Raw genomic sequence first — 27,976 nt, 5'->3', positions numbered from 1 at the left:
AAAGGCAAACCAATCAGATGCACTGTTTTGTCAACCGAAAGTGTCACATTCAGTGTTTTTAACCAATCACAGGGTGCTAGATGAGGGTAAGTTTTGATAGTTCGCTTGGGAACCAATCATGTTCGTCCTTTTGGAATCTTTTTGGCCAATGGCGTGATGGAGGGGACTTTGCTGTTGAAGGGTGCAAGTACAGCGCTATGCAGCTGCAGTGTTAAACTGAAAAGAGAACGGCAATATGGGAGAAGTAACGACTCCAATAAAGAGGTAAGCTATCCTGAATGTAACTTTTTTTATATTGGATAACCCTTCGATATCTACAGGAATATAAAATGCCTCTGACACTTATAGAATTTGAAGAGGCGGAGTTTCAGATGAACGTTACAGCTGCATTACCAGGTGATGGAGACTTCACTGTTCTGTGAACGTTAGCCTGTTTAGCTAATGACAGTTAGCAGAGGAGCCTGGCTTTCGTAACGTCACTGTGTTGTGGATGAGACAGAAAGCTAACAACAGCACTCTTTGTACAATCGAAGTTTGCTGAAATTCTAAGCCACCTCAATCAAACACCAGCCTGGTCTTTCTCCGAGACGGTGCGGATGTTCTCTGGTTTTGCCACTAAGCTAGAATGAGCAGAGCAGAAGGCTGCATTGCGCGGAACTGTCAGCTTCCTGTCTTGTCAGACAGATTGCTTTTGAAGGCGGCCCCACTGTCCTGTATTTGAGTTATTCAGTGTGTGCACAGCAAAGCATCCCTCGCCTAGAAATGTCAGTCTTTGTGCTTAATCACTTCAGCTCGTCAGCATTCAGCCAGCACAGTGGCTGCATAGATAGTTGACTGCAGCAGTGGGCTCTGTCAGTAACTCCAAGTTGAGAATAGGAAGTGTTTTATTGTTTCTGATAACACACTCCACCAACCATATGCATTGTCGCGTTTCCAACATAATGGATCTCGTTATAACTCAATGTCACCAGTAGTTCAAGGATAATCTTTCCTGTGGTCATTGTCGGTGTAAAAGATTGTTTCTGGCCTTTTGAGTTTGGTTGACAGGTAGGCCTAGGCTTTAGAAGAACTAGCCTATGCCTCCTGGTGTACATCACATCTGCACGCCAGTCCACACACAGACAGCTGTCATGTCTGGTTGCTGGTGATTTGTCCTGACAAAATATGCTAGTTTACCTTTGGACTAAGGTTATCTTTCCTAATGGTTTCCTCAGAGTGTATATGTGCTAACTATCTATTGCATTCACTAGTAAAAACGGACAGTGCGTCCTGAATTCAACAGATGTCAATACTTCTCACTGTAAATGTACTAGTCTCCGGGAGCTTTATGATTTTCCTGGTGGGTCCACTTAGGTTTGTTGGCATTAGGGGTGTGTTTTCAGATCCTTATATAATCATCAGTGTGAGAACCTTGGGCATGGGAATCAGGCGTTCTTACAAAGAGGCTAAACCCCAATCATTGCTGTTGTTGGCCCCCACGTGCCTTGCAGTCTCAGAAAGTGGGATTTATTCAGCTCTGTGGATGTTGGCTCCTTACAGATGAAATGGAATTCCTTCAGCCATGTGTACAAATCAGGTTTTGTCCACTTGTGAACAACACTATAGTTTTTAATGTCATAGTTTTGGGATACAAAACCGTCTTGTCTCGTGCACCAATCCCCTTCCTGTCCTGTGTTCTGCAGACGTCAGATCCGCACCTGCACTGAGGATCCTTAAGCATGTCCACAGATGACAGCATCTCTGAGGACGTGTCCAGCTCGGTCGCCCTGAGCACAGACCACCATGTCCCCACCGACCACCACCACCACCACCATCACGCCAACAGGAGCAAGGGCAGCGAGGCGTCCATCGTATCGTCCGAGGACACGGCGTCCGGCCCAGTGGGCACGGAAGACGAGCGGCCTGTGGAGCGGGAACGGCCGGTGCAGACTCTAGAGGGCCTCCTGCAGGTGGCTGAGGAGACGAGCAGGAGCAGGGCAGCGGGGAGTCTCCCTCACAGGATACGGTGAGTACCGGGGAGCAGTGGTCAGGGCAGCGAGGGGGAGTGGTCAGTGCAGTGGGTAGGAGCGGTCAGGACAGCAGGAAGCCTCCACAGGACCCGGTGAGAGCCAGGAGCAGTGGTGCTATACTGCACAATCAACATTACAAGTAATTCAACTATTGCTGTTAAATATGGTCAATGTTTACACTGGTTGGTCTATGCTATTCAGCTCTGGATGTGGGGAGAATCTGATGCTTGTATGTGTGATACCGGTGTAGAGCTGTCATTGCTATGGTGAAGGATTTGGATCAATTTGGAAGAGGCCATGGTTCGAAAAAGTCTTTCTCTCTCTTTCTGTCTCTCTCGGGATCCCCTTCTCAGAGGCCTGTGTCCAGAAACAGAAGAGTTGGGCTCAGACAGGCCCCTCCCCTTCATCAACCCCAGCTCTCTGGAGACGCTCCGTGTGCTGGTGCAGGAGATCCAGAGCAGTGGGCAGACTGATCCCGAGGTCTGGAAGAACTGCGAGGTAAGACGTGGGCGACCACGGCGGAGTGGGGCATGGAGTGAAGCTCCTGAGCTGAGTTTAAAGGGGCTTGGTGTAGAATTCTGTAGAATTCCAGATGTCTTCAACACACCATTATGTTTGTGATGTTACTCTTCTATTCACTTGCACTGTATTTGAAAAGGTGCTTCCTAAGGTACAAAGTGGTATTACAAGAGAGACTGCTTTGTGCTGACTGGGCAGCACAGAGGCTGTTTTTTTTATAGTATTTAATGTGAGGAAACAACTATTTTATGTTGCAATTTCCTGGTCATTTATGAATGTGTTAAACAAAAAATGACAAATGGCAGGTTTATGCAGGATGTCTATAGTGTAATGGGAGGAGATGATGATATTGCAGAGTAGTCAAACTGATGCTACACCAAGTTGTTCATTTAAGTTGTAAGAGGACTGTGCATTTATTAGCTTGTAGCTGCATTGGTCTGCAACCGGGATAAAGTACATTTACATTTATTCATTTTAACTGATACTTTTATCATAAGTGACTTACTAATGGACGGATATTCAGGCTACCGTGCAAAAAGGCACTTAAAGGTATACTATGCAGGTTTAGGTATTTTTTGCGACTGTAGAGCTCCCCCTAGAGTTGCGATATATTTATATTTTACTCTGCCATTGTAAATAGCCTACTTATCTTGGCTTGTTCCTCCTGTACATAATGAAAATGCATTTGTTGTGGAGGTGAAGGATTAACAACAGGCAAAAACTATCTCAAAAGAGCTATATCTATCTACTGTCAAAGTAATATTTTACGATTCTCGTGAGATGTCTTCGGGTCGACTATTCTAGACACATGGCTGGTTCTCTTGTTAACGACTCGCTACGGCTATGCTGTATGGCTATGCTAGGTGAACGATTCCTCTATTACAAGTTTGTTTACCATCAAATTGGCTTCGTAAAGGTTATATTAAGATGAAAAATCTTGCATACCTTTACCAGTATACCTTTAAGAGTAACAGTAAATATTGTCTTTCTAAGAACTAGAAAGTAAATACACTTTCATCCAAAGTGGCAGGGATTTGCGCAGCAATGTTCAGGTATAGAAACAGGGCAGGCTTTTTTCTACTGTATGTGTTCATGCTGCTGTTGATTCACTGTGTGTCAAATAGAAATGCTGGTCTAGTCCTGTTCATGCTGGGCTGAAGAAAATCTCCATTTGGCTTCTGGCCTGTGTTCTTTCTATGCCACATGGGGCTGAAATATTTGACCAAAAATGGTGTCAACAGCTTAAATGTAGCTTAAGGCATAAAACACATCTGTGCAGTGAAGGTGGTTGGCTACCTATAGGATACAAAGCGCTTTTGCATTTTTGATTCACACATCTCGGGAGAATGTGGCCAGATGCGCGCTAGCACTGCAGCAAACCCCATCAGTAGAGATTCAGCTGGCCATGGGAAGCAGTCTGGGAGCTTGTAGTCTGTTTGAGGGAGCCTGATTTGCCTTGTTGCATTAAAACTCCCCGTTCCTTCCTCGAGTTGCTGCATGCTGTGATTGTGTTTGATGGAGGAGAACATTGCATGTGCCCCAACACCGAGTCAGAAAAAAAAAACAAAAAAAACAAACAACTCTGGGCATGGCACTGTGTTATGTGGAGTCCCTGAGGTCCAGACGGGAGGCTGCTGTGTGAGGGACGGAGGTGGGGGGAGGGGGGGTTCTTGGAGTAGGGGCAGCATTCGTCCCAGCGAAGCAGCACAACACACCCCAGCTGATGCCTTGGGCTTCACTGCAGATCTGTCTGCTGTCTGCCCCTCCACCCGTCTGACCCGGCTACTGTGGCCATGTGGGGAACATCCACACCCCCCCCCCCCCCAACCCCCTCCGGAGGTCCTGCCTTCATGAAATATTACTAATGGTCATCTCAGCGTGAAGGACTCGGGGATGGTTTATCTGCTGCGTGTAGAGGACATGGGGGCGATGGGGCTGTGGAGCGCACCTCTGTTATTCTGTGACAGGAGGCAAGGCCCAGTTGGGGGGGGGGCTGTGCTGTGCTGTGCCGTGCCGCGTTTGTCTCATCTGTAATCTGTAAGTCTCTCGGGCGGTTGCCAGATGCTGCCAACCTCATCCAGAAATTGAGAGAAACGAGCAAAATCAGCACTGGAGATTGAGAACCATCCAAATGCTGAATACGGCTTGGGCCAAACATTACCTAATTTCCAGCTTCCTGCATTTAAAATAATTGACCTTGTGAATGTTTTTTTCTTGTTATTTGTATCTGCCCACGAGGACAAGAATGAACTACATCCCTTTCGATTAGCTCAGGCTTCACTTTAGAAAATCAAATTAGCTTTAGTTTGTACCACAGCAGCCTAAGATGAAACAGCCCACGTGTCTGGGTTTGTTGCTACAGTTTGTGCATCCTCTGAAGTGTGTCTTCTTCTCCATCTGTAGGGAAGATGGCTGCATCTCTTCCAGCTGGTGGAAAAGCAATACCAGGAGCAGATACTAGCCCAGCAGGAGCAGTACCAGTGCCAAATACAGGTGAGGCCACTACATTACATGGCAAGGTGTGTGTGTGTGTGTGTGTGTGTGTGTGATATGCGTGTGTGTGTGTGTGTGTGCGTGTGTCATTCTGCTGTGAGTGTGGGTGGACAATGTGATCTCGACTCCTTTGCAATGTCTCAAGCACAGAACAGAAATAGCTGTCAGACTTGGTAATGACAGGCCTGTGCCACTCTCTCTCGTGTGCATGCGTGTGTGTGTGTGTGTGTGTGTCTGTCTGTCTGTCTGTCTGTGTGTCTGTGTGTCTGCAGCTCATCCAGGATGAGATTAAGGCCTTATTGCAGCTGCAGCAGAAGCAGAGTGTGGAACAGAAGGCGGGGCAAGCAGCCGCCACTCAGCAGGGCGCCAACGCCAAACTAGGGGCCGACTCTGGGAGCCTGCAGAACGGCCGAGGCTCCTCCCCCTCCGCCCCACCCCAGGCAGCCAGTGCGGGCGAGAGCTCGGAAGAGGGCGCTGTGAGCGGATACGGGACGCTCTCCACCTGGGAGGTGGAGCTGGAGGCTGAGTCTCATCTTCTGCCCTCCCCCTTGGCAGACTCCTGCCTAGCCAATCAGCAGCACCAGCAGAGACCCGCCTCCACTCCTATTGGACACACCCACCAGCACGTGCCCTGCAGGCAGGTTGCAGCTCAACAACAATCACCAGAACACCCCCTCATGACTGACAGCAGTCTCCCAACACCAATGGCAACATGTTCAAACACAAATCTCTTGGTTACATTAAGTTTGCAGCATAAATCACCATGCTGATCTTGCCAAGTTAAAAGATGGTCACCTCTCTGTCATTGCAAACTCTGGTTTAAGACAGAACATGCGTCGCTAACCCACTAATCTCGCTTCATACTCTGGGTCTCTTGTCTTGATAAGCTTGCCTGGCCCGTAAATATCTGCTCAACACTTCACCACAGAACACATCACACAACACACCACATGGGTATAAGATGGGATTATCACACTCATCTAAGAATCACATACAGCACAGCTTTTCCCTGTTGTACACTACTTTTTAACGATTAAAGCATTAATGATTTTGATTGGAGTTGAAGTGTTCTTTTCCTGTGTCTGTCCTTGATGATTCTTTTCTTCCTCTGACGACCCCAGGCAAGCGCTGACCTCATGGGCGCAGCGGCATCAGCGCAGCCAGAAGAGGGGAGATCGCAGGTCACGGCATTCCCCTCCACCGGCTCAGGAGAAGAGCGAGGCCGGAGCCATGGGCAGGACGCCACCAGCTGACCACCAGGAACAGGTGAGTCTGGCTTTACCCATGTGTGGGTTAAGGTATTCCTGAGATGCATTCAAATTTGCAAACATAGGCGAACATATGCAAACAGTTTGCGAGATACTTCTCTGCTAACATAGTTCAACACAGTGTAGCTGGATGAAGGGATACCAGGTTAAATGGTTAAAATGGAATATTCCAAATAATACCAAGATCCACGCACAGCCTGGTTAGGTGCAGGTAGATTGCAGGAACATACTTAATTAGAAAAATTGAGATAGTCCTACCGCACACTGTTTTGACGTTTCACTTGATTTTATTCAGAGCGAACAACGCGTTTCGCATATAGCGTCCTCAGGTTCGCTCAGGTAAGGTTAAAATGGAATGTTTACACAAAATCTTTCAAATTTAAGTGCTCAGAGAGAAAACAGATTTGCCACGAACGTTCAACACTATTTGCGGAATTTGACACCCCCGTTGGACAGAGATATATGCACTCTTATTCTATTTTCATCGAGGAAGAACAGGAGAGCAGACACATGATTTGTATGCATGACTCTGCAAAGATGATGATTTGTCACAGGTGGAAATTGCCTAGTGATTAGGTTGTTTCCATGCTTCCACTGGCAATCTTATTATCCCCAGCAGTGACCTTGTAAAAGTGCTGAGAAGCAGAAATGTAAAATGGTCAAAAATCTTCTGCATTGTGGTGGTTGCTTCAAAATGTTCTAGAAAAATCTAGAACATATTGTGCTCTCTACTGCATCCTCCACATGTTGTTTTTGTGTGTCTCTTTTTTCGTCCCCATTTCCAGCCTGGCTGCCCAGCAGACTCCTCCAGTCCCAGCTCCCTAAAGAGGAGTGACAGCCTCGTGTCGGAAGCCTCAGGTCAGAGCCGGGTCTTGCCCTCATGCTCCACAAATACAGATCTGTTCTGATCTTTCCCCGGCGTTAGTGGGTGAACAAACTTGAACATTACTCAAGCACCATAGGAGAGGAGTAAAAGCAAGCTGATAGATAATGTTGTTGTTGCTTCTCATCTGATGTTTATCTTTGTGTCGGCAAAGAAATGTGAACAATGCCTTGCCAACTTTTTGGGCAATGTTTCTGAGTGTTGTGGTTCTGGCACATTCCCATTGATATTGACCAACATTTATTTTTTCTAGAGAATTTCAATCATCAGTTGGCCACTTTTTTGAGGATTATCCAACCACAACACATGCAAATAGTTATGTGGTTGCCCAGCAACATTGATCAAAAAGTTGCCCCACCTTAAGACTTCTACGGTATTAGCTGTATTTTGTATAAACAGCAGGACAGTGTTGTGTGTTATGTAAGATTTTTTTTTTATTAACTGCACCTGTGTATTAACCGCAGTGCCCAATAGCCCAATGAAACAGAATCAGATCACACTTTAATCATAAAGGAGACTGAAAAAAGAAATGTATTCCCATGTATAGCCCACCCCTTTGTATTAACCTCATAGCTGAATAAATTTGGCAAAATCAATGTATAAAACATGGTTAATAGACGGGAAATTACAGTATACATTTTGTGATTTTTATTCACTCGAATGCAGTTTTGTATGCTTTTGATCCAAGTGTTCACTTCCTTTCTGGTTGGTCAGGTCTGACCTACTGGCGGCTGGACGAATCGGAGCTCTACCGCCCCCTACCTGACAGCTTCTGCAGCACGTCCCCCCTCCCTTTACAGGGCATGACCACAGGACCAGACAGGAGTCCTAATGCAACCCTATGGCCAGATCAATGCCAGGTCAGACAGCGTTTATGTTATCTAACTCATCTGTCTGTGTCATCTAGCTGTCTGTCTATGTATATTGATCTATCTACGGTCATTTAAGTCTCTCTGTGTTTAGATAAATTTGAAAAATCTTTGAATACAGAATGTTTGTGCATTTTCGTGTGTGTGAAAATGCAAGATAATCTAAACCCACAGATATCGCTTATCCAATCATCCTTACTGGGACTACCCTCAGGAATAAGCTTTTATGTCAGCAACCATAGCTTGTGTGTGTGTGTGTGTGTGTGTGTGTGTGTGTGTGTGTGTGTGTGTGTGTGTGTGTGTGTGTGTGTGTTATCCACAGACCCCGCCACCAGAGCGCACCCTGTCTGTTTCCCTGAAGGAGATCTACCAGACCAGGAAGAGTGGAGAGTTCAAGTGCCGAGACTGGGACCCATTGGCCGGTCCCAGCTCTACACCACCACAGGTTAGACACAACAGCTCGTCATGGACTGTTTGTTTTCCCAGTATATGTTTGGGGGGCTTTTTGCCTTTATGTGGTAGGACAATGAGGACGGGACAGGAAGTGAATGGGAGAGGAATGGGGATAGGATTGGGTAATACCTCGGGTCAAAATCGAACCTGTGTCCTGATCCACCCCTAATATGATCAGGGTGCATCATGGGCTGCAGCTCCCCCCAAGTTGTGGTCAGATTTGATCCAAAGTGACTAACTGCACAGTTGAGTTGTATGCTGCTGTCCAGTATGTGTATGTGTATGTCTCCCTGCATAGTGAAGCAGCGTCATAATTCCTGCCTGAGTAGATTTATAGTAAAACAAATGTGACATCATTTTCTTTAATAAAGTTCAGAAATACAGTACCTACAATAATTATATGAATCAAATCAGATGTCCTTGACCCATATCAAGTCAGCACTAGTACTAAGTATCTTATACTCTGGTACAATAGTTGTTGTTCAAACTGAAGTTTCAGTCTCGTTGTCCACGTCAGTGCAGAAGAACACCAAGGGGTTATGCCACAGCTGCATGTGTCTGGAGACTCTGTTCTCCAGCTGATCATGCTAAATCCGTACAATGTCTTTTTTTGTGGACGTACTTCTGTGAAACACCCACCCCGGGGCTCAAAACACAATGCTGTCATTGTATTTTTTGTCATTTTACTGTCACATGGAAGTCCCAGCTTATCCCTTTCTAAGCACGTCTGCTAAATGTATAACATCATCGTACTGTTAACATTGCTGTAATGTATGACCCTTTTCCCTTCTGTTCTGCTACAGGTGTTGACCCTTGACTCTGTGGTTGGCCTGAAGCAACCCAAGGTCACACCAGAGGGCACGTCGGAACGCACGTCCGGCCTAGCGTCGCCGTCCCCCCTGAGCAGCCCGCACGGGCCCTGGCACCTCCACCCAGACCCCGACCCTGCCCACCAAGACGCTGCCAGCCAGGGTGCGGAGGAGGGGGGCGGCGCCTGCAGCGAGGACGAGGGCAGACACACCTCCAGCACCACGCCCACCTCCACGCTGCACACTCAGAAGTCTGCCTTTAGACTCAGCTCCGCCCCCAGGACCAGTCCTGCCCTCAGCTGTGCCACCAAGCTGGAGAGGACCGCTTCTCTGGAGGACCCCGTCACACTCTCGCTGTGAGTTAGCTGTGTGTGTGTGTGTGTGTGTGTGTGTTCCTGTCACCTACAGACCCTGCTCAATGCAAGTTAGACATGCACCATGACACACACACACCACCAAACATATAAATTCAGGTACCATTTGAGACCTCTGTAGACTGCAGACCAAAGCAGGACGAGTGGCTTACAAAGATTTCTTCAAAGATTGTGTAGCTCTTTTATTTTTAGTACATGTATATATCACACAAAAAACACAATATCTTTCAAGCCACAATATCAATCAGGTGACTACAACTGCACCTACACTCTGTTTTATACACAATGTTGTGTATAAAACTAGAGAGTTTCATGAAAAAATTCCTTCTTTAACTGTTTGAGAAAAGTGCTTCTGAAGCGTTGGCTGAATTATTTACTTTTATAAATAGCGTGTCTATTTTGACATTACATTTATATCAGCATTGAGCAGTCACATCTTGGGTGAGCTGACTGCTTATAAGCTCAATAATAAATCAGGACTGAAGCTTCACTTGTGCTGAGAGCAATCTCAGGGATTTCAAAGACTGACTGGTCCATATCTTGCACCCGGCGCAACGTGCAAAGTGCGACACAAGTTTTATTCATATCATACACCCAAGTTAGTGATGACTTCCCCACCATGCTCCCCACTTCCATTGAATATTGCGCCCACAGGTGTGTCAATGAACGAACATAGGCGTGGCCTGGCGTAATCGCTATCTTACACCCATGAAAGGAGGGTCTGGGGGCATCATCTAAACGTGCCTTTTTGCCTCTTAACATACTCAAAAAGACATTAAAAGTTCTGTGCAACATGAACAAGGTCCTTACGTGACAAACGATGCATTTTCAACTCTTTAATTGTGAAGAAACCATTTAAATTCAAAGTTTGTACTGTCAGATGATCTGCTTTTGATATACTGTAGCTTGAACTATGTTTCAAGTAGAGCGTTATACATGAGTGCGTTGACACTGACACATTCCAAGTGTGTAATAAATATCGATGGGTTTTATTGAGCGGCGTCATCAAAAGTAGAAGAGAGTAGTACTAGTCGATATGGCAGTGGAGAAATTATTTAGTTTGGGTATGTGGGGTCGTATGGAAAACAATAGAACTTATTGAACGTTGGAAGTGGAGTGCATCGCACATGTCAGTGCTGGTGGACAGTGGGCTTTAGGTCATCCTGTACTTTCCGAGCGTAAACACATTAAACATGGTTTGTTGTCCGTTCTTTAGTTTCACTTTCGTGTCCATTTTCAGTTCTACACAAGTGCAATCGTTGCCTTCCTCTTGCCTTTCATGTAGGCATGGTAGTAGAAATCAAGGAACAGCCCCAGGAAGATGAATTCCAACAGGTATAAAATGTACACTATCAAGGGGACCTGGAAACGGCAGTCCTCTATGAAGAAGAATTGGCTGAGGTGTATAATCACCATTACAAATTGAGTCTGTGTGTGTGGGAGAGAGAGAGGAGAGAGAATCTTTACTTTACAGTAACAGCATTGGAACCATATTGAACCATACAGTACATGCCTTTTAAATTTTCACTGTTATAGTGGACATACCAGCTGAATAGTGGTCATGTACTTCTTCCACCAGAGGTACTTCTGGTAGGCAGGTCCCAGGGCAGCGAGGGCATAGTAGGAGTACATGAGGACGTGCACAATGCTGTTTAACAGGGCATGGAAGGTACTCATGCCACCTAGAGAAAGGCAGAGAGTGTCACACCATGCAATACTTTTGAGGTTTTTTATGTCACTACATTTTTTTTACAATTTACAAAAAGTTCATCTTCAATTTTACTTTGGTGACATATTACGGATAAATGGTCGTTCCCACCAGCTATTGAGGATATATTTTAATTTATTTGTTTCTCTTTTTTGTCTTTTTTTTTCTTTATTTACATATTTGCTTATTTACTTATTTATTTATTTAGTTGATGTGTTTGTCCAAAGTGACTTACAGTACATAGACCATCTGCTGGGACCGTCCCCCTGGAACAACTTGGGGTTAGGGTTAGGGTACCTTGTTCAACGGTGGCAATTGGGAATCAAACCCACAACTTTCTGGGTACTGCTTGTTAGCCCAGCCCACTTTAATCACTACATTACACCTGGACCATATACTACGGAGTTATGTTCCAGGCCGGAGACACCATGTGGATATGAACGATTGTAATAGCAGGAGATGGCCAACTCTATACACCAGTTAGCTTCTTCAGTGTCTGTTGGAGGTGTTTGTAAGGGCTGTTTGGAAGTGATTGCAAGGTTTATGCTGCATGCCTGTTAGGTTGTTAAACCAAAACTCTCTACTGCCACTTTAATGTCTAGTGTTAATGTTCAGGGGTGTGTTTCCCAAAACCATAGTTGCTAACCAGTTATATTCCATCGCAACCAACAAATTTGCTAACTTACCTTCAGCAAATTTGACAACAAACCACCAGGTGTACGCTGCCACAATGTGATGGTAGATATGAAGGAATGTAAGTTGGACCGTCTTTTTCTGAATCACAAAGAAAATCTACCGGGGAAAATATTAATATTGTTAAAAGCACAGTACCTAAGGCTATTTGGTTGAATGAAATTCAGTTAACTAAGGGCAAGAAAAGCTAAAAATGAAATCCACCGTGTCCAACATCTCAATAAACTTGGAGAAGTAGTACAGCCAGCAAGTCTGTGCCATCTACATGAGAGGAAATAAAAGCAAGATTTACAGAAGTCATTTAAATCTTTTCTGTCCTTTAGATTATGTTATGGTTAAAAGATAAAATATAATTCTTACCCGAAGAGCTTTGGGAGAATTGGAGTAGTCAACAATGTCACACCTGTAAGAATAGCCAGTTGCCCAACCAGACATGAGAAACTAAAAAACATAAACAGAGAAAATCAGCTTGTTCGGCTCCTTGACCCAATGTTCATTTGAAAATGCTAACCTCCGTAAATTAAAAAAAATATAATTTCAGTGACTAACCTCATAGAACATATAAAGACAGAAAAAACGTATGCAGACATTGTAGATGAACATGACTTTCTTAAGATCAAAGGGCTTGCGGTTCTCCATTAACCGTGGGCCCAAAGATATGACGAAGCAGAGGTATGCTATAGTGATGACAGTCTGGGGCAATGGAGAAGACATCAGCAGCCAGTCTCCCACCCGCGGGTCTCAAAGAAGGAGAAGAGGGAAACGAGAGAAATATTTACATTCATTCATTTAGCAGACATTTCTATCTAGGATTTGTTCCCTCTGGGTTTTGAACCGTGGCCTTGGTGCAGGTGATCTAACAGTTGGACCACTGGAGCCCAAAGTTCTAAACGTTCAAAATGCTCACATCTAATATGGCTTTCTAAAGCATGCTATAAGTATCTGTGTTATGGCCATACACATACCTCCTTTCTTGAGCCACTCATCATAGAGCTAGATAACTGATGTGTAGGAAAAGGAAGCCATTGTAGTGTCCTGTTTATGATAAAGGAAAGGAATTTATTAACCAATACTCAACTGCTAAAAACTTTTTTTCTTTAGCTTTAGTTTCCTATTTGTTTTGAAAATTGATTTGTATTAGTCAGTGTGGCCTTTAGGTCCTTTCACAGTTGGTCATCATTTATGCTCTCTTCTTCACTATCTTTTCTTTCTGCCTCACCATCACATTTTTCATGCGATGGACTATGGCCATAAAAATGTATATGCAGATTATTAGATCAAAATCATGGTTTGATTTAATAAAAAAAAAAGGTAATTGAAAAACTGCAGAGTTGACATACCAATTGCTTTAAACACCAAATTGCTAAAGCTTTAATGTATGGAAATATTTGGCCTTCATTTGAAAGGAAGATGAACTATGGTCTAAGTGTGTGACGAATGAAATGAAAATGCACAAATGGCGCAACATCTAAAGGGAGGAGATTTTTTTAAAAAGATTATTTATTTTTTTTACATTTTTTTTTTTTTTTTTAAATAATGTGAATCATTAATTGCTATACAGTCAGGGGATGCAAGGGTTATGTTAAGCCTTCATGGAAGTGGTGAAACTGCATATTAATTCATGGCTGTGCCACTGAATGTGTCTTTGGAGCCAGTTATGCCCTGCAGGTATTCTGACATTGTATTCTGACATTTGTTTGGTTCACATCCAACGGACAGCAGTACATGTTATGAAAATATCTAAACTTTTAAATTGTCATTGATCATTAAATATATTGTGTGGAATTCATAAAATTCCAGCACTGTTCACACCGTCAAAGTGAAGTCATTGCCTTGGTCCATAGTCTGGCATGTGTAATGACATTTTAGCCTAGTTAGTGGTGAAAAAAGCAGTTTGCTTTGTATCCTAGTTTCCCTGTACACTTCCATTTTATGGGTGATTTCCCAAGTAACGCTAAGCAATTGACATTTACGCCAACACATGTCTGTGTTCTCTAAAGTATGTAATTATTTTGTATAACTGTATGCTATTATTAATGACTAGACCTGAGAGTTGGAAAAAGAAATCAAAATACCATTTCTTCACTCAAATTCTTTCAGTCATTTTCATCCTCAAATCAGTGTTCAATTTTAAAACTGAATACTTATATATATAATATCGCAAATCAAATCTCATTCGCAATGCCAGTCCAGAAAAACAAGAAGAACTTCAATTACTACATATTTTCCTGAACGTCCTGAACAGCCTTACTCCATAGATAAAGCATGAACACCATGTTCACTTTAATACAATGAGCTTTGACCTTATTCCATCTGCTGCTTAATGATATTGAACACCGCTAATTTATTCTACAGAGCACTGCTAAGCTCATGTACAGTACCTTCCAGAATTATTGGCACCTCTGCTAAAGTTGACTAAAAAGAGGAATATAAAATCATCTTTTGGAAATTGATCTTAATGCCTTAAGTAAAAAACATGAGGAAATACAAGAAAATTACATTACATTATTCATTATAGTCCCAAGGCTGAATAACAATCTAGTTGTAGTAACACATCAATTGAGATTACAACCAGCATTTGTAGTGTAACACACCAGTTATCATTTCATGTATTCAGACTGTTGTCTTACCATTGAATTGGTTCTTTGGGTTCTCTGTCACTTTTAACTATTCACCTGGTGGTGATGTGACCTGATTTATTTCCCCCTAAAGAAGTGACTCCTCCCCCCCAAGGGGACCGAGTTACTGTAAATAACACTCCTTCCTGGATTTTGCTTGGGCCTCAGTTTCTTTGCCTGTCATAAGTAATGCTTTTTGTTGAGACATTTGCACTCCATAGACTCTATAGTAAGGCTCCACAATTAATCAAATAAAAAAAAAAAAATGCAATTTGAACTAATGCAATTAGCTAATCGCAAAAGCGGTAGTTAATCATGCAATTGTGCGAATTGTAAATCTTATCACATCTATGATTTTTATATTATCACGTAATCTTTGTTGTGTGACAGAGAGTTAAGCTTACATAATAGTAGTGCTGTGCTTCTCCTGGTCTAGGCATGTTCATAACAAGTGGCCCAACAGATTGCAATCACAATACTGCATTCAGAGTTGCCTAAGGCCTTTCGCTCAAGGTCTCATACACTCACAAAAAAATGCAGTTAAACATGATTCCATGCCACCTACCACCAACTATGTGCGATGCCTCAATTTCTTTGATAGCTTAGAAAGATAAATATCCGCTACTCTGTGGCAGCTATAGACCTATTTCACGTTAAATGTAGATGTTAAAATCCTGGCTAAAGTTCTGTCAGGACGTCTTCAACATGTAATGCCCATGCTAATCTCCCCTGACTAAACTGGCTTTATTGTAGGTAGACAGTCCTTCTTCAACACCAGAAGGTTACTTAATATTTTGCTCTCCCCAAGCTTGGACCAACCTGAGGTAGTGTTGTCTTTAGATGCCGAGAAAGTGCTTGACAGAGTGGAGTGGGATTACTTGTTCTTTATACTAGGAAAATTCGGTTTCAATTCTAAATTTATATCTTGGATCAAGCTTCTTTACACTTCCCCGAAGGCGTCTGTTCGCACCAATGACATGCAGTCTCCACCCTTTCTACTATACAGAGGCACGCGACAAGGCTGTCCTCTTTCTCCCTTGCTGTTTGCTCTGGCCATTGAACCCCTTGCTATCTGGCTCCGCCGTGAGTGTATTTTGAAGGGATCACCCGAGGTGGTCTTACTCATAAACTCTCCCTCTTTGCCGATGATCTCTTATTATATATTTCCAATCCCACATCCTCCATTCCAGTTATTCTTAACATTTTAAAACTGTTTGGTAAACTCTCTGGGTACAAACTAAACCTTCATAAGAGTGAATACCATCAAAATCTGGACACAATTTCAAAAACAGTTTGGTTTGGTAAGATCTTCTACTGTGGCCCCTATTTTGAACAACCACCTATTCCCACCATCTTGCTCAGATAAAGCATTCAATGTATGGGCCGCCAAAGGTTTCACTACCATCAATGATCTGTATGGCAAAGGCATTTTCTTTTTTATGGACTTATCAACAAAATTTGATCTTCCAAATTCTCATCTTTTTAGGTATTTCCAAATCAGACATTATGTGCGAAACCACTTTCCCCAGTTTCCGACACGTCCCCCTGACTTGGAGCTAGACTCTATACTGTCCTTGAATGTCAGTCAGAGAAGTCTTATCTCAACCATTTCCAACTCAGTTGACTCCCATCAAGACCCAACCATATCGCTAAGACAGACTTGGGAGCAAGACCTAGGAACCACAATTTCTGATACACAATGGGAACACATTCTAGGCCTGGTTCATTCGTCTTCTATATGTGCAAGGCATGGCTTATTACAGTGCAAGATCCTGCACAGGACTCACTTCACAAATGTAAAACTAGCAAGGATATACCCAGACAGAAGTGATGCCTGCAATCGGTGTAAAAGCTCACCAGCTGGCCTTGTTCATATGTTCTGGTCCTGTCCCAGACTGTCAGAGTTTTGGACAGAGATATTTAGCACCCTTAGTAAGGCTCTCAAGTCCCGTGTGGACCCTCGTCATCCCCTTACAGCCCTTTTCAGAATACCTTCAAGGCCAGAACTGCCTGTAGAGCGGGTCGTGGCCTTTGCCACACTTTTAGCTAGGCGACTCATTCTCCTGAAAAGGGAAGCATTCCTCCCCACCAACACATGACAGGGGGATCCAAGAAATACTCCAATGCATTAAACTTGAAAAAATATGTTTCTCCCTAACAGGTTCCCTTGGCACCTTCCACAAAACCTGGTCACAAATCTTGACTTTAACTTTAACAGTGCAGCCTGAAAACAGTTGATCTGGCAGAGTTACGCCCAAAAACACAAGACTACTCCCCCATCCTCCTTTCCTCTTTTCCTTTCCCCTTTCTTTTTTTTTGTTATCACTATTGCTTATTTATCTTTTTTTTATTCTATCTGGTTTTTTTTTGCTATATTGTTGCTTTCTTTTTGTGTGTGTAGCAGGATGGGTGAGACTGAGGATTGGTGTGGATGTATTGGATATATTGGGGTGGATGGATAAGGAATGGCAGTGTATGGAGACGGGGTGGGGGGTGTACTGTATGTGGAGAGAGCTGGGGGAGGGCTGGGTGGATAAACTCTAATCATACATTTTGTATATATTGGGCCAAGATTTTGGCACCTGTTTCAAAATTTCAAATTCCAAAAAAACAAAAAAAAACATGATTCCATCACTCATCTACCATATGTCATCTCTCCTCTGTCCTTACGGGATCTAAGACATGCACAACTTTAAACCTAGAAAAAACCTAGAAGAACCTGTTAGTAAATTTGAATTTGCCCTGCAGGTCAAAGGTAGAAAGGATCCTATTTACCCCTTTCTAAACTTCCCGTTTTAAGACTTTCAGGAGCGCAAGCACCAGTGAAATTACACTTAAATTTGGTGCATTAAACTCTTACCAAATCGTTTCAGAAGTGCAGCAAACACATCTTTCTTGTAAACAAAGGTTTTAAATGCAGTTGTTTACTCAGTTCCAAAGAAAATACACGTTCCTGGGTCAATTGACTCCTTTCCAGACCGACCTGCAGAGCAAATTCAGATTTGCTAACCGGGTCGTCTGGGTTCATCCAGACTACTTTAACCTTAAATTATTATGACATTATTATGACAGCTACTCGTGCTAGCGCACACCATGATTTAAACACAATTCCATAATTTTTGAAATGTGGCACCATTTGAATGTTGTCTCACCACCTCCCTGCTTACCCGACCTATACTGTACACAGTGACAAGAGAAACATACACAACTTTTTAACCTTCAATATCCAAACCATATATTGTAAGTTATTGTGAGGCTCAAATTAAAGTGCCAAGGCAAGAGCCACTCTACAGGTTATGAAACTGTACAGTCCATTAATTAGAAACGGTATAATACATTAGGTAAAACCTTAATATTAATAATTACATGTCCTACTCTTAGGCTGAGTTGTGTACTCTAAAACATGAGCGGTACTAATTCCTCTCTTTGGTTTTTAATCATATTTACATGACCTGTTAAAGGTACAGTCTGTGATTGTGGTGAGAGGTTATTCATATTTAAACTAAATTAAACTAAATTACAAAATTATCCTTTCCTTCCATGCCCCTGAAGCAACATGTTGATTTGGTGGAATAGTGTGTGGCCTGGACTGTGCTCCATTGTTTGTTTGCCATTTACAAAGCCAGGGTACACAGTCCTCACTATACTTATGGCCCAGAGGGATCATACGTGTGTGTGTGTTTGTGTGTGTGTTTGTGTGTGTGTGTGTGTGTGTATGTGTGTGTAGAATGAGGCAGAACCTGCGGGAGAAGCATGCGAGACACGTGGCAGACCTGCGGGCATACTACGAGTCAGAGATCGCCTCTCTGAAAGAGAAGCTGGACCTGACCCACCTGCCACGGGACGTGGAGAAGAGCAACCAGATCCTTCAGGGAAGGTGAGGATGCCCATCGAAAAGCGTTTATCAGATGTGCCCTGTCTCTCTGTTTCTGTCACTCTCACACACACACACACACACACACACACACCTACATTCTTACACTCTTACATTCAATATTACTCACCATTACACGCCAACTCTTCTGTGACACATTCCTACGCACGCACACACACACACACGCACACAATCTTTGGCATTAAACACAAATTCTGAAACATGATCAGATGTGTTCAGCTGTGTTATTGGATTCAAAATCTGTCAGAAAGTTTCTAAGACTGCACAAGGAAAGGAAAGGAAAAGCTGTGATTTGTTACCATCGCTACATTGCTATAAGTGTAACAGAAAGAAAAGACCATGGACTTTGGCGTTGACTGTGATGGCTTTTGTCTGTCAGGTGTAATCACTTGGATCGAGCACTGAGTGAGGCGAGCCGCCGTATCAGGGAGCTGGAGGAGCAGAATCAGCAGCTGGAGAAACAACTGGTAGAGTACACACACACCAACACACACACACACACACACACACACACACACACACACACACACACACACACACACACACACACACACACACACACACACACACACACACACACATCAGAGCGGAGAATCTGACGGTACAGCAGCTGGAGTTGTAGGATCCCATCACACATACTCGGGTACATAAACACATGCACTGCAACCAACCCTTGATGGAGACCCACACTCACCAGCTGCCATTTTAGCAACATTATATTCTATTTGTGTTTTATGTGCATTTGTTTGTATGTGTGCTTGTGTACATGTGTGTAGAGAGAGTGGCCCGAGCGCTACGAGGTGGCGAGCAGTGCCGTGAAGGCCGTTCAGCAGCGACTGGAGGAGAGTCACCGCACCAACCGGGAGAAGGACGTGCTGGTCACCAAGCTCAGGACCCGCCTCAGGCAGCTAGAGGTGGCCGCGCAGAATGCCTGCAAGGAGCGGGAAGGCGAAGAGGCCCACAGGAAGCAGGAGCACAAAATGCTGCTGGATGTGAGTAGTGCTCCCCCCTGCTGGTAGCTAGTGGTTTGGCATGATTTTGTGGATTGCTTCTGGGTACCACAGCATTTTGACAACATATTGGTTGTAATATTAGAATACTAGAATTATATGTTATATAGTTTTAATCAGAAGTTAAATTTGGATTTGTTATGTGGCAGAGCTGTCCTAACTGGGGGATGGGGAGTATATTTCTATCATAGGCCTATAAAATATTTTCTTCATGGAGGTCTTCTTTTGAAGCCTTCTCCATGTAGTTTACTGGTCATTTGCTAGTCAAAGTAAACTGAGTTGCTCTGATATTTCTTCTCAAACCAGAATATGTGCTGCCTTGCTTATCCAATTTGAACAAAAGCATGAGCTATCTTAATGCAACAGTTATGTTTGTCATTTAATAGCTTATAATCGAAAGAATGTTTAAAGAGAATGTAAATGTAGGCTCTATTCTGTTATTGACTGTCTGTTTCTGACAATTTTCCACATCCACCTCACTCTGCCATCTGACAAGCGGCTGACGTAGCTTCAACCCACTGACAGAAAAAAAGAAAACCCTGTGAAACTTCTAATGTTCTCTACATCTAAAAACAAACTGCGAAAACGTGCTTTACTTTGAATTATTATTAGCAAAAAAAGCACATTGCCAAAGATATGCAAAAATGACTGCCCTCTGCTAAGTATGCACAGGGGCTCAACACCAGACACAGTACAATTTAGGTTTATGTGCCAGGGCTGAGCCCCAGACAGCCCCGGCCCAATTTAACCCCGAGTTATAACTATGGTATTTGGTGGATGGCTTTGTTCAGAGTAAGTTTTGGAGTATGGAGACTAAAATGATGCATGCTTACTGTTTGTTTCTTTGTTTAGCTTCTGACTGAGTATGAATCCCTCAGAAAAGAGCATGATGGTGCCAAGGTAGAAACATTCCTCTACCATAATACACTCATAACACTCTTAACACTTCAAATGCAGGTTAGGCCATTTCTTCACTCTAAACATCTGTTGTGTTTTCAATCCCGTTTAATAGGACAAATTATTTTCTACCGAGAACAAGCTGTTTGAAGCCACTGAGCAGATTTCTGAGCTCAAAAGGTGAATAGACATCTTTTTTGCTATCATGTTTTTATTTCTTGGACGCTCAAATCCAAACTTGTGAATTTGATCAGTTTGCAATCAGAGAGAGAGAGTTTACTCCTGTTTTGTCTCTCAGGGTGATTTCTAAACTGGAGTCGCAGGTCAAGCAGCTGGAGCATGAGAGCCAAGCGAAGCTCCGCATGGCCTCCCACGCTCACACCCAGTCCACAGGGTAAGACACTCCTTACAACATCCACCGCTTAAAATGTAGGTGTTTGGTTGGTGGTGCTTTTTACAGTTGAATTAATTGAAATAAAGTCAAGCTTCTAGTCAAGCTAGATACTTCTTCACTTTGTGAATATGAAAACTTAGCTGGGAGCAACAAACCTTTTAATAGTTAGATGTACAGTAACTTTGTAATGAACTATTTATATAATAGTTGTATATGCTGTAGCTGCTCTGTCAAGCCTCCAGGGGGCAGCACACACTGCAACAAAGAGTGCCTGACTGCAGCTGATGGCAGGAATGAAGGCTGATTTATTCCAATTCTCTCTGAACTCTGTGCAGATTGTTCCATCACCCTGACCTGCTGATGTCGCCGAGCAGAAGGTACCATGAGGTGGACGGGGGAATGAGAAAATCCCCAGTTCTACAAGCTGACCAGGCGTCCAGCCAAGCCCCAGACAAAACTGGAGTCTCAGACAAAAGGTAGCATCCTTTCTGAACTCCTAATTGTGCTGATCATAATGGTGTTATTGGTGGTGATGATGATGACCGTGTTGATAGATGACAGTGGATATGGTAGCTTATTCGGTTGTTCTATAATACACGGACGTCATGGCAATTTGGTAGAAGTTAGATGGTAGATGGTGGAAGTTATGCTACCAAGTCACTGTTAATTAAGATAGTTATATGTTAAGTAAATATAGTAATATTATGTTGTCAGTCTGCGTTAGACTAATATAGATGGCTATATACAATAGCAATGTCTATGGTCTATGAACTCACAGAGGTGTATAAAACTTCTGGTGGTGACAAAAAGTACATTTTGAGTGGAACAGTCATTAAGTACAAGGGAAGAAAGGCAGACATTACTCCAGCCTGACGGACAATACTCAGATGTAGCTCTCTGCTTTGAAGTCTCAGTATCCCTGACACTCTCCGTATCATAGGCGTGTGTCTCTGCCCGTGTGGGAGCTCCAGCACGACTCGACCTCCCAGACGCACACGACAGGGAGGAGGGACGCGGCGCTGACCCCCGTCATGAGGGCCCTGATCGAGCTGGAGGGGACCAAAGCCACGGAGGGTAAAGCGCTGTCCAAGACCAACCGTGGCTCTACCAGTACGATGCACGCTCAGATTCACCCAGGTGTTTCTTTGATTGCTGCTCTGTCCAAAGTGCACTAATGTTATTTTTTTTGTCTCTCCCTTGTCTCTATATGTGTGGGTGTGGTTGCGTGTTCTGCATTTGCATGACAATGTGTTTGTGCGTGTGTACATGCATGTATGTTTATGTGTGTTTGTACGTGCGTGTGTATGTGTTGATGTGTGTGTGTGTGTGTGTTTAGGGTCAGGGAGGAGCAGGCCAACAGTAGGCTTCGTGGACAGCAGCCTATGCCAGTCCATGTATACAAGGGGAGGAGCTTCAGCAAAGCCCGATGCCGAGCCAATGGGAGTAGCAGATGTAGCAGCCGCAGCGGAACAAAGAGGCGGGTCTGCACACAGAGGAGGAGGAGCTTTTTTAAGGGCCCAAAGAAGCCTGTCACCTGAGGGTCATCGCTCCTCCTCTCTCCCTCCCAGAACCCAGAGACCTCTACCTGTCGCCACTCCCTGTACGGGCACTATGGTTGTTTTTACTCTTCAGATTGTCTGTTAAGCCACATGGTATTTGAATATCCATGCATGTCCAAGTCCATGAAATTCCTGTTTAAAATGGATGCATGTTTCTGTGAGAAAACAAAATACAATAGGTCATGGGAAACTGTGTACCATAGTAGGTCATTAATGGCTGGTCTCAGTCGTTTCTTTTTTAGTATTTCCAGCAAGTTTATGCTTTCATTGAATAATCAATTGCACTGTTTATTTTATGAAGACCTGTAATTGTTTTGTCTTTAACAGCAAGGAACACGTTGATTACGCCACTCTCTGCAAAGTCCAGTCCTAAACGCAGCCCAACGGAAAACATTTCCACAGCGTTCAGCAACCCTACTTCCAGGTACCACTGGGTGCAGCAAAACACAGCACAACACAGAGGGATACACACATTACTCACAATGTAATAATATAGTTATATCACAAGTGTGTGTGTGTGTGTGTGTGTATGTGTGTTTATACATTCATGCATTGTTGTGTGTGTGTGTGTGTGTGTGTGTGTGTGTGTGTGTGTGAGTGTGTGAGAGAGGGAGTGTGTGTGTGAGATATGATATGATATAATCTATAATATATGATGTTGTCTGTTTAGTCACTTACATGCAATCTTACATTGGTCCCAGGTTTAAATCGGATCAAAGGGGGCTTGGTTCATCTCCACTCAAAGGCAGCCCACGAAAAAGACTACATTATTCAGCACCTGAAAGAACAGAAGGTATTTCCCAAAGACACTCCTGCCTGTCTTTCATGTTATCCCAGATAACACAGACATTAGGAAGAGGAGAAGTCAAGTGATATTAAGATGTTTCTCAGATCCCTTATGCATTTGCTCTGTCACTCCCAGAGACCACTCTGCTTTGCAGTGTTATTCATATTAAGTAATCTGTCCATCACAGAAACTTTGAGATTCTGAACCTGCTGCTACAAGATTCTCACTGAGTCTCATTACGGTCAAAGTAATTTCCAGCTAAAAAAAGACTAATTTCGAAACTTTTGGCCAACAGACAGTTTTTTCAGATGGACATGGCATGTCTTTCTTTATGTGATATTTTTTGTTATAAAACAGAATCTCAAGGAAGCACTTCTCAAGTAAATTCCTATTATTTCATTCTGTACCTAACCTCCAGAGATCTAACAATGGATTACACATTTTAATACAAGAGGTACATCATCCTTATTACTTAGTATTGAACACACATTACACACAGACAATTAATGTGGCTCATAAGGCTCTATGAATAGGGACATCAGTAATTAGATTCACATAAAACTGCAAAGACTCCTTCAGGATGTTTTTTATCAACAAAGACAGTGTGTAGAGGCTTTATGTACAGGAAAACTAGTAAAAACAGAAGTAAGAGGTATTTTTCTTGAAATGTACACTCAGTTGCTGTACACACGGTTGCTAATGTTGGAGAGTTGGGGCTGGTTGGTCTACAGATGACCAGCAGGCCGGGCCTGGTTTGGGCGACTCAGCGGGCTCTGAGGGGTGCGAGGACCAGGAGGCGGAAGGAAGTGAGGTGGCGGACACGGAGAGCTGTGTGCTGGAGCTTCCAGACGAGGTGCCGCTGTCGTACCAGTCACGGCTGCAGTCCCTGGCGGACGCCGAGCGACTGCTGGACGATCTGACACAGGAGAAGCAACAGGTCCTTACTCCTCTGTCTCTCACGGCTTCCTGTACTGACCCTGTATCTGCATATATTCTCTCTATCTATCTACTTACCCATCCATTCATCCATCTGTCTGACTGATTTGCATCTTCGTATTCTTTCTGGCTGTTGTCTTCATCATTTTATCTCTCACTGCCTGTCCTCTTCATCTTCCTTCTCCTCTTCCTCGTTATTGGTCCTTGTCCTCATGTCCTCTTTCTCTCCTTGCATCTCTCCTGCCTTCATCTGCCTGTTGCTTCTCATTCTCACTACCAATTAGTGTCCTAACACAGCCCTGATAATCCTACTGCTTCCGTCATCATGGGAACCGTGGCATGGCCTGATCATTTCATCCCTGAAGCCATACAGTACATACAATTCCACAATTAGTGGAATACGCACCCATTGTTGCAGCCTCTTAATCCTGCTTTATTTTTAGCTGTGGAATATGCTGCGTGCTGGTAGATTATCTCCTCCATGGAGATACTGGGAATTTATATGATGGGGATTGTGAAGTGCAAGGCAAAAAAACGTAGAACACGATACCTAACAGATCCCAGGCATGTGGGTCTAGATACGATCTGGTATGCCCTGGCTGCTTGCCAGGATTCTCCCCATAATTTTGGCGTAAACCCTCTTAATAATGTGTGTACAGCGAGACCTCTGTTGAGGGGGAGTAGGAGGATGGGTGGGTAGAGCGGTCTCATCGCCCTGCGCAATGGCAAAAACATTGACGAGACGTGACCTGTTGCATAATGGGGACTTCATTGTTGTGAATGTTGCTCCAGATAATGAATTCTATTTTTAGAGGTGTGTGTATGTGTGTGCGTATGTGCCTGTGTGTATGTGTGTGCGTATGTGCCCGTGTGTGTGTGTGTGTCCTCACTCGTGGATGTTCCAGTACAGAGGGCAGGATCAGTGAAAGCCCCCCTATCCTGATGCCTTGGTCACTGCTGCCACGCTGGCTTCAGCTCATCAGCCGAGTGCCCCGACGTGGCCCGCGGGCCTCATGTGTGAATGCATCACATTTAGCTCAGTGTGTTTATTCACACACTCGTCCTCTCTCTCTCTCTCTCTCTCTCTCTCTCTCTCTCTCTCTCTCTCTCTCTCTCTCTGTCTGTCTCTCTCTCCCCCCCTCCAGATTGAGGCAGCCCTAAGCAGGATGCCAGGGGCTGGGGGCAGGGTCACCTTGCAGACCAGGTTAGATGAGGTACGAATTGCACCAACCTGCTTGAATATATGAGTGCATACATTTTAGTTTACAATTCATTTTTATTAACTATTACTTCTTACAGATATACTGAATATATTTTTTAATAACTATTACTTCTCACATATATACTGAATATGAGTAGCATGTTGTACATAGAAAAACTATAACAACATAATTAGCCAAAAAGATATGTTATCATATCAGAACACACATATCTCAAGTTAAAGGTATACTATGCAGTTTCAGGTATTTTTGGAGACTGTAGAGCTCCACCTACAGTCACGATATATTTTACTCTGCTGTTGTAAATAGCCTAATTCTCATGGCTTGTTCCACCTGTACACAATGAAAATGGTTTTGTTGTGGAGGTGAAGTATAACAACAGGAAAAAACTATCTCCAAAGATCTATATCTACTGACAAGGTAATGTTTCACGATTCTCGCGAGATGTCTTCGGGTTGACTATTCTTGAAGTTGCATGGCTGGTTCTCTCGTTGGCGACTCGCTACGGCTATGCTGTATGGCTATGCATAGTGTACCTTTAACCCAAGTTGACATATGAGTGAACAAAGTGGAAATGTTATGGCTATTTCTGACATCGAAATTCGTTTTTTTTCTTGTTGAAAAACAATTATAGTCAAATCACAATAGGTCTCTGCACGTAACTCATTAAACATTTTCTGTGTCACAGGTTACGTTAGAAAACCGCCTGGAGCAAGTCAACCGTGACTTGGGATCGTTACGCATGACTCTTAAGAGATATAACATACTGCGGTCCTCCACTCATACGTAGTACTCTCTCTGGTCTCAAGTCTCTCACAGCCGCAGGAAGCAGGTTCATTTTTAGTCTCACTCCCTGTCCCCTCTACGAAATGCAATGTGTATATGTGAAGTACATATTTTCTACTTTTATTACGGTAGATTTCAAGAATATATTTTGGATCTTTTATGATACAGAAAAAAAAGATGGAGAATTTTAAAAATATATTTTAGTAAACTTCAGATTTATAAACCGTTTACTTTTTTATGTCGGTGAGATATGAACTTTTATGCTTTACTCCTCTTTCAGGTCATTTAGATATAGCTTTTGTATCTTGTGATCCATTTGAATGACAAAAAAGTAAAGAATGAAAATCCAGTCCAAGATCCCCACTCACATGAGCCTGGGAGTTCAGAGAGTTGCTCCTAAATGGCATTATTTACTACTAGAGGTCCAGCAAAGAGAAGCTTTGGTACTGTTTGGTCTTTTAAACAAATCAAGAATGGGCGGACAGTGTATAGTTGCCTTTAAACTAGTGAGGCATGGAATTTACAGTAAATCTTCAAGAACAGGACTGTACGAACATTCAACTTTCATGGATATAGTGTATAAAATTATAACAAAGCAGTCTGTAGCTGGGTATCGGGTCCAGTGATTTTAACCATCAAAGCACAAAAACGAGGAATGGGTCTTGTACTATTGTACACTAACTAGACCACCTTAGACTAGAAGAACCTACTGCTTATTTGGATTATGCTCACCGGATTGGCATAAAATAAACCGGCCAATGAAGGAACTGGATTTTTTTAGTCTTCCAGCTGTAGGACTACTCTTCTGAAAGTTCTGAGGTGTCATCTGAATGGGGATACATAGCTGTAACCATTCCATGTAAAAAAATGTGAACAGTTTCCCTGCTGTTTTTTATGTTTACATACAATACATTGTTTAATTTATTGACGTTTTAAACATTGACATCTTTTCCTCAATTGTTTTGTAAAGAATGCTTTTAATGGAGTTTTATCCTCATTTTGATGTCACTGACTTGAATGAATGTCTCACAATTGCAATGTAATAGATAAATAATGTATGCGAAATCACCACTTCTGTAGAGGCCTTTTTTATGTTATACTCACAATCATTCCAAATTTCACTTTCACCCCATTCCAGGGAGTTGCTCTGAGCCTCCGTCCCATCTATTTCTCCTGACCTCTTGCAAACACCAAAACCAGCAAAGACTTGGTGCATTTTGTTTTGCACTGTTTTCATTTTATCACGCACGCACACACACACACACACACACACTTAGACATGCAGACGTGTTGTATGTAACTCCACTCATGCTGGGCATGCCAAAAGAAATGAGCCCACTGTTTACACACACACCATACAACCCCTGCCACGAATGGTCAAGCATGAAAAGATGATTGTGCAGTCTTTTACTGTTTTTTTCCCTCCACTGTTAGTCTTTCCTAAAATAAATAAATAGCATACAGTAAAAAATACTGTTTTTAAAAAAAACAATACTCTGTAACCCAGTTGGAAATATCTACTCCTACATCAAAATTGTATCTCAAATAAACATAAAAATTGATCATATATATTTTCTGTGTATTTGATGCTTTGTTGTTTCGTTCTTGCCCTCAGCCTGTTAGTCAAAATAACCATATGCCTTGATGCAGTGAGTGGAGTGATGTTTTTTGGTGATGTGACAAAGTGCTTGCACTGATGTGAGCGCAGAAAGTGTGCGAGCTTTATGAAGCTACAGGAGTGACGCAGCTCAAACAGAAGAACGTCACAGGACTCAACTACAATTTTCCATTTCACT

At 43.1% G+C, this 27,976-nt stretch overlaps 2 protein-coding genes across 6 annotated transcripts; one reads left to right on the top strand and one right to left on the bottom strand.

The window, feature by feature from the left end:
• Window positions 1–172: 172 nt before the first annotated feature.
• mphosph9 (M-phase phosphoprotein 9) lies at window positions 173–27,751 on the top strand. Of its 4 annotated transcripts, none has more exons than XM_076284121.1 (24): window positions 173–264; window positions 1,683–2,005; window positions 2,363–2,507; window positions 4,932–5,021; window positions 5,294–5,658; window positions 6,143–6,287; window positions 7,075–7,147; window positions 7,887–8,032; window positions 8,364–8,486; window positions 9,298–9,659; window positions 18,424–18,573; window positions 18,971–19,058; window positions 19,368–19,583; window positions 20,454–20,501; window positions 20,614–20,678; window positions 20,797–20,892; window positions 21,228–21,368; window positions 21,833–21,966; window positions 22,229–22,492; window positions 22,779–22,875; window positions 23,153–23,244; window positions 23,970–24,175; window positions 25,320–25,388; window positions 26,083–27,751. In XM_076284121.1, exons 2-24 carry the CDS (start codon window positions 1,719–1,721, stop codon window positions 26,182–26,184), a joined length of 3,504 nt encoding a protein of 1,167 aa, XP_076140236.1. In that variant the 5' UTR covers window positions 173–264; window positions 1,683–1,718; the 3' UTR covers window positions 26,185–27,751. The 4 variants fall into 4 exon arrangements, with proteins under 4 accessions (XP_076140236.1, XP_076140235.1, XP_076140237.1 ...); XM_076284120.1 differs by having other exon boundaries at window positions 21,833–22,002; XM_076284122.1 differs by having other exon boundaries at window positions 21,833–22,029; window positions 25,320–25,378.
• Window positions 10,499–14,747, bottom strand: LOC143123028 (very long chain fatty acid elongase 7-like). 2 transcript variants are annotated; one of them, XM_076284123.1, is made up of 8 exons: window positions 14,709–14,747; window positions 13,044–13,113; window positions 12,628–12,818; window positions 12,439–12,519; window positions 12,283–12,339; window positions 12,072–12,177; window positions 11,223–11,359; window positions 10,499–11,105 (listed from the first exon to the last, which is right to left on the bottom strand). In XM_076284123.1, exons 3-8 carry the CDS (start codon window positions 12,790–12,792, stop codon window positions 10,920–10,922), a joined length of 732 nt encoding a protein of 243 aa, XP_076140238.1. In that variant the 5' UTR covers window positions 12,793–12,818; window positions 13,044–13,113; window positions 14,709–14,747; the 3' UTR covers window positions 10,499–10,919. The 2 variants fall into 2 exon arrangements, with proteins under 2 accessions (XP_076140238.1, XP_076140239.1); XM_076284124.1 differs by lacking the exon at window positions 13,044–13,113 and having other exon boundaries at window positions 14,709–14,727.
• Window positions 27,752–27,976: the final 225 nt, after the last annotated feature.

The sequence above is a fragment of the Alosa pseudoharengus genome, unplaced genomic scaffold (genome assembly GCF_046254945.1).
Source record: "Alosa pseudoharengus isolate Yale_2024_CS ecotype anadromous, Long Island Sound unplaced genomic scaffold, YU_APseudo_1.1 YU_APseudo_1.1_scf_14, whole genome shotgun sequence".
In the NCBI taxonomy this organism is placed as follows: Eukaryota; Metazoa; Chordata; class Actinopteri; order Clupeiformes; family Clupeidae; genus Alosa; species Alosa pseudoharengus.
This window is presented reverse-complemented; position numbering and strand designations above follow the sequence as displayed.

Coding starts and splice junctions, on each gene's coding strand:
- LOC143123028 (XM_076284123.1), bottom strand. CDS start 12,792: ATGTCTTCTCCATTGCCCCAGACTGTCATCACTATAGCATACCTCTGC. Junction 12,520..12,627: donor GTCTTTATATGTTCTATGAG/GTTAGTCACTGA, acceptor TATGTTTTTTAG/TTTCTCATGTCTGGTTGGGC. Junction 11,360..12,071: donor TGTTGTCAAATTTGCTGAAG/GTAAGTTAGCAA, acceptor GCCTTTCTCTAG/GTGGCATGAGTACCTTCCAT.
- mphosph9 (XM_076284119.1), top strand. CDS start 1,719: ATGTCCACAGATGACAGCATCTCTGAGGACGTGTCCAGCTCGGTCGCC. Junction 20,679..20,796: donor CAGATTTCTGAGCTCAAAAG/GTGAATAGACAT, acceptor TTTGTCTCTCAG/GGTGATTTCTAAACTGGAGT. Junction 22,876..23,152: donor TTCAGCAACCCTACTTCCAG/GTACCACTGGGT, acceptor CATTGGTCCCAG/GTTTAAATCGGATCAAAGGG.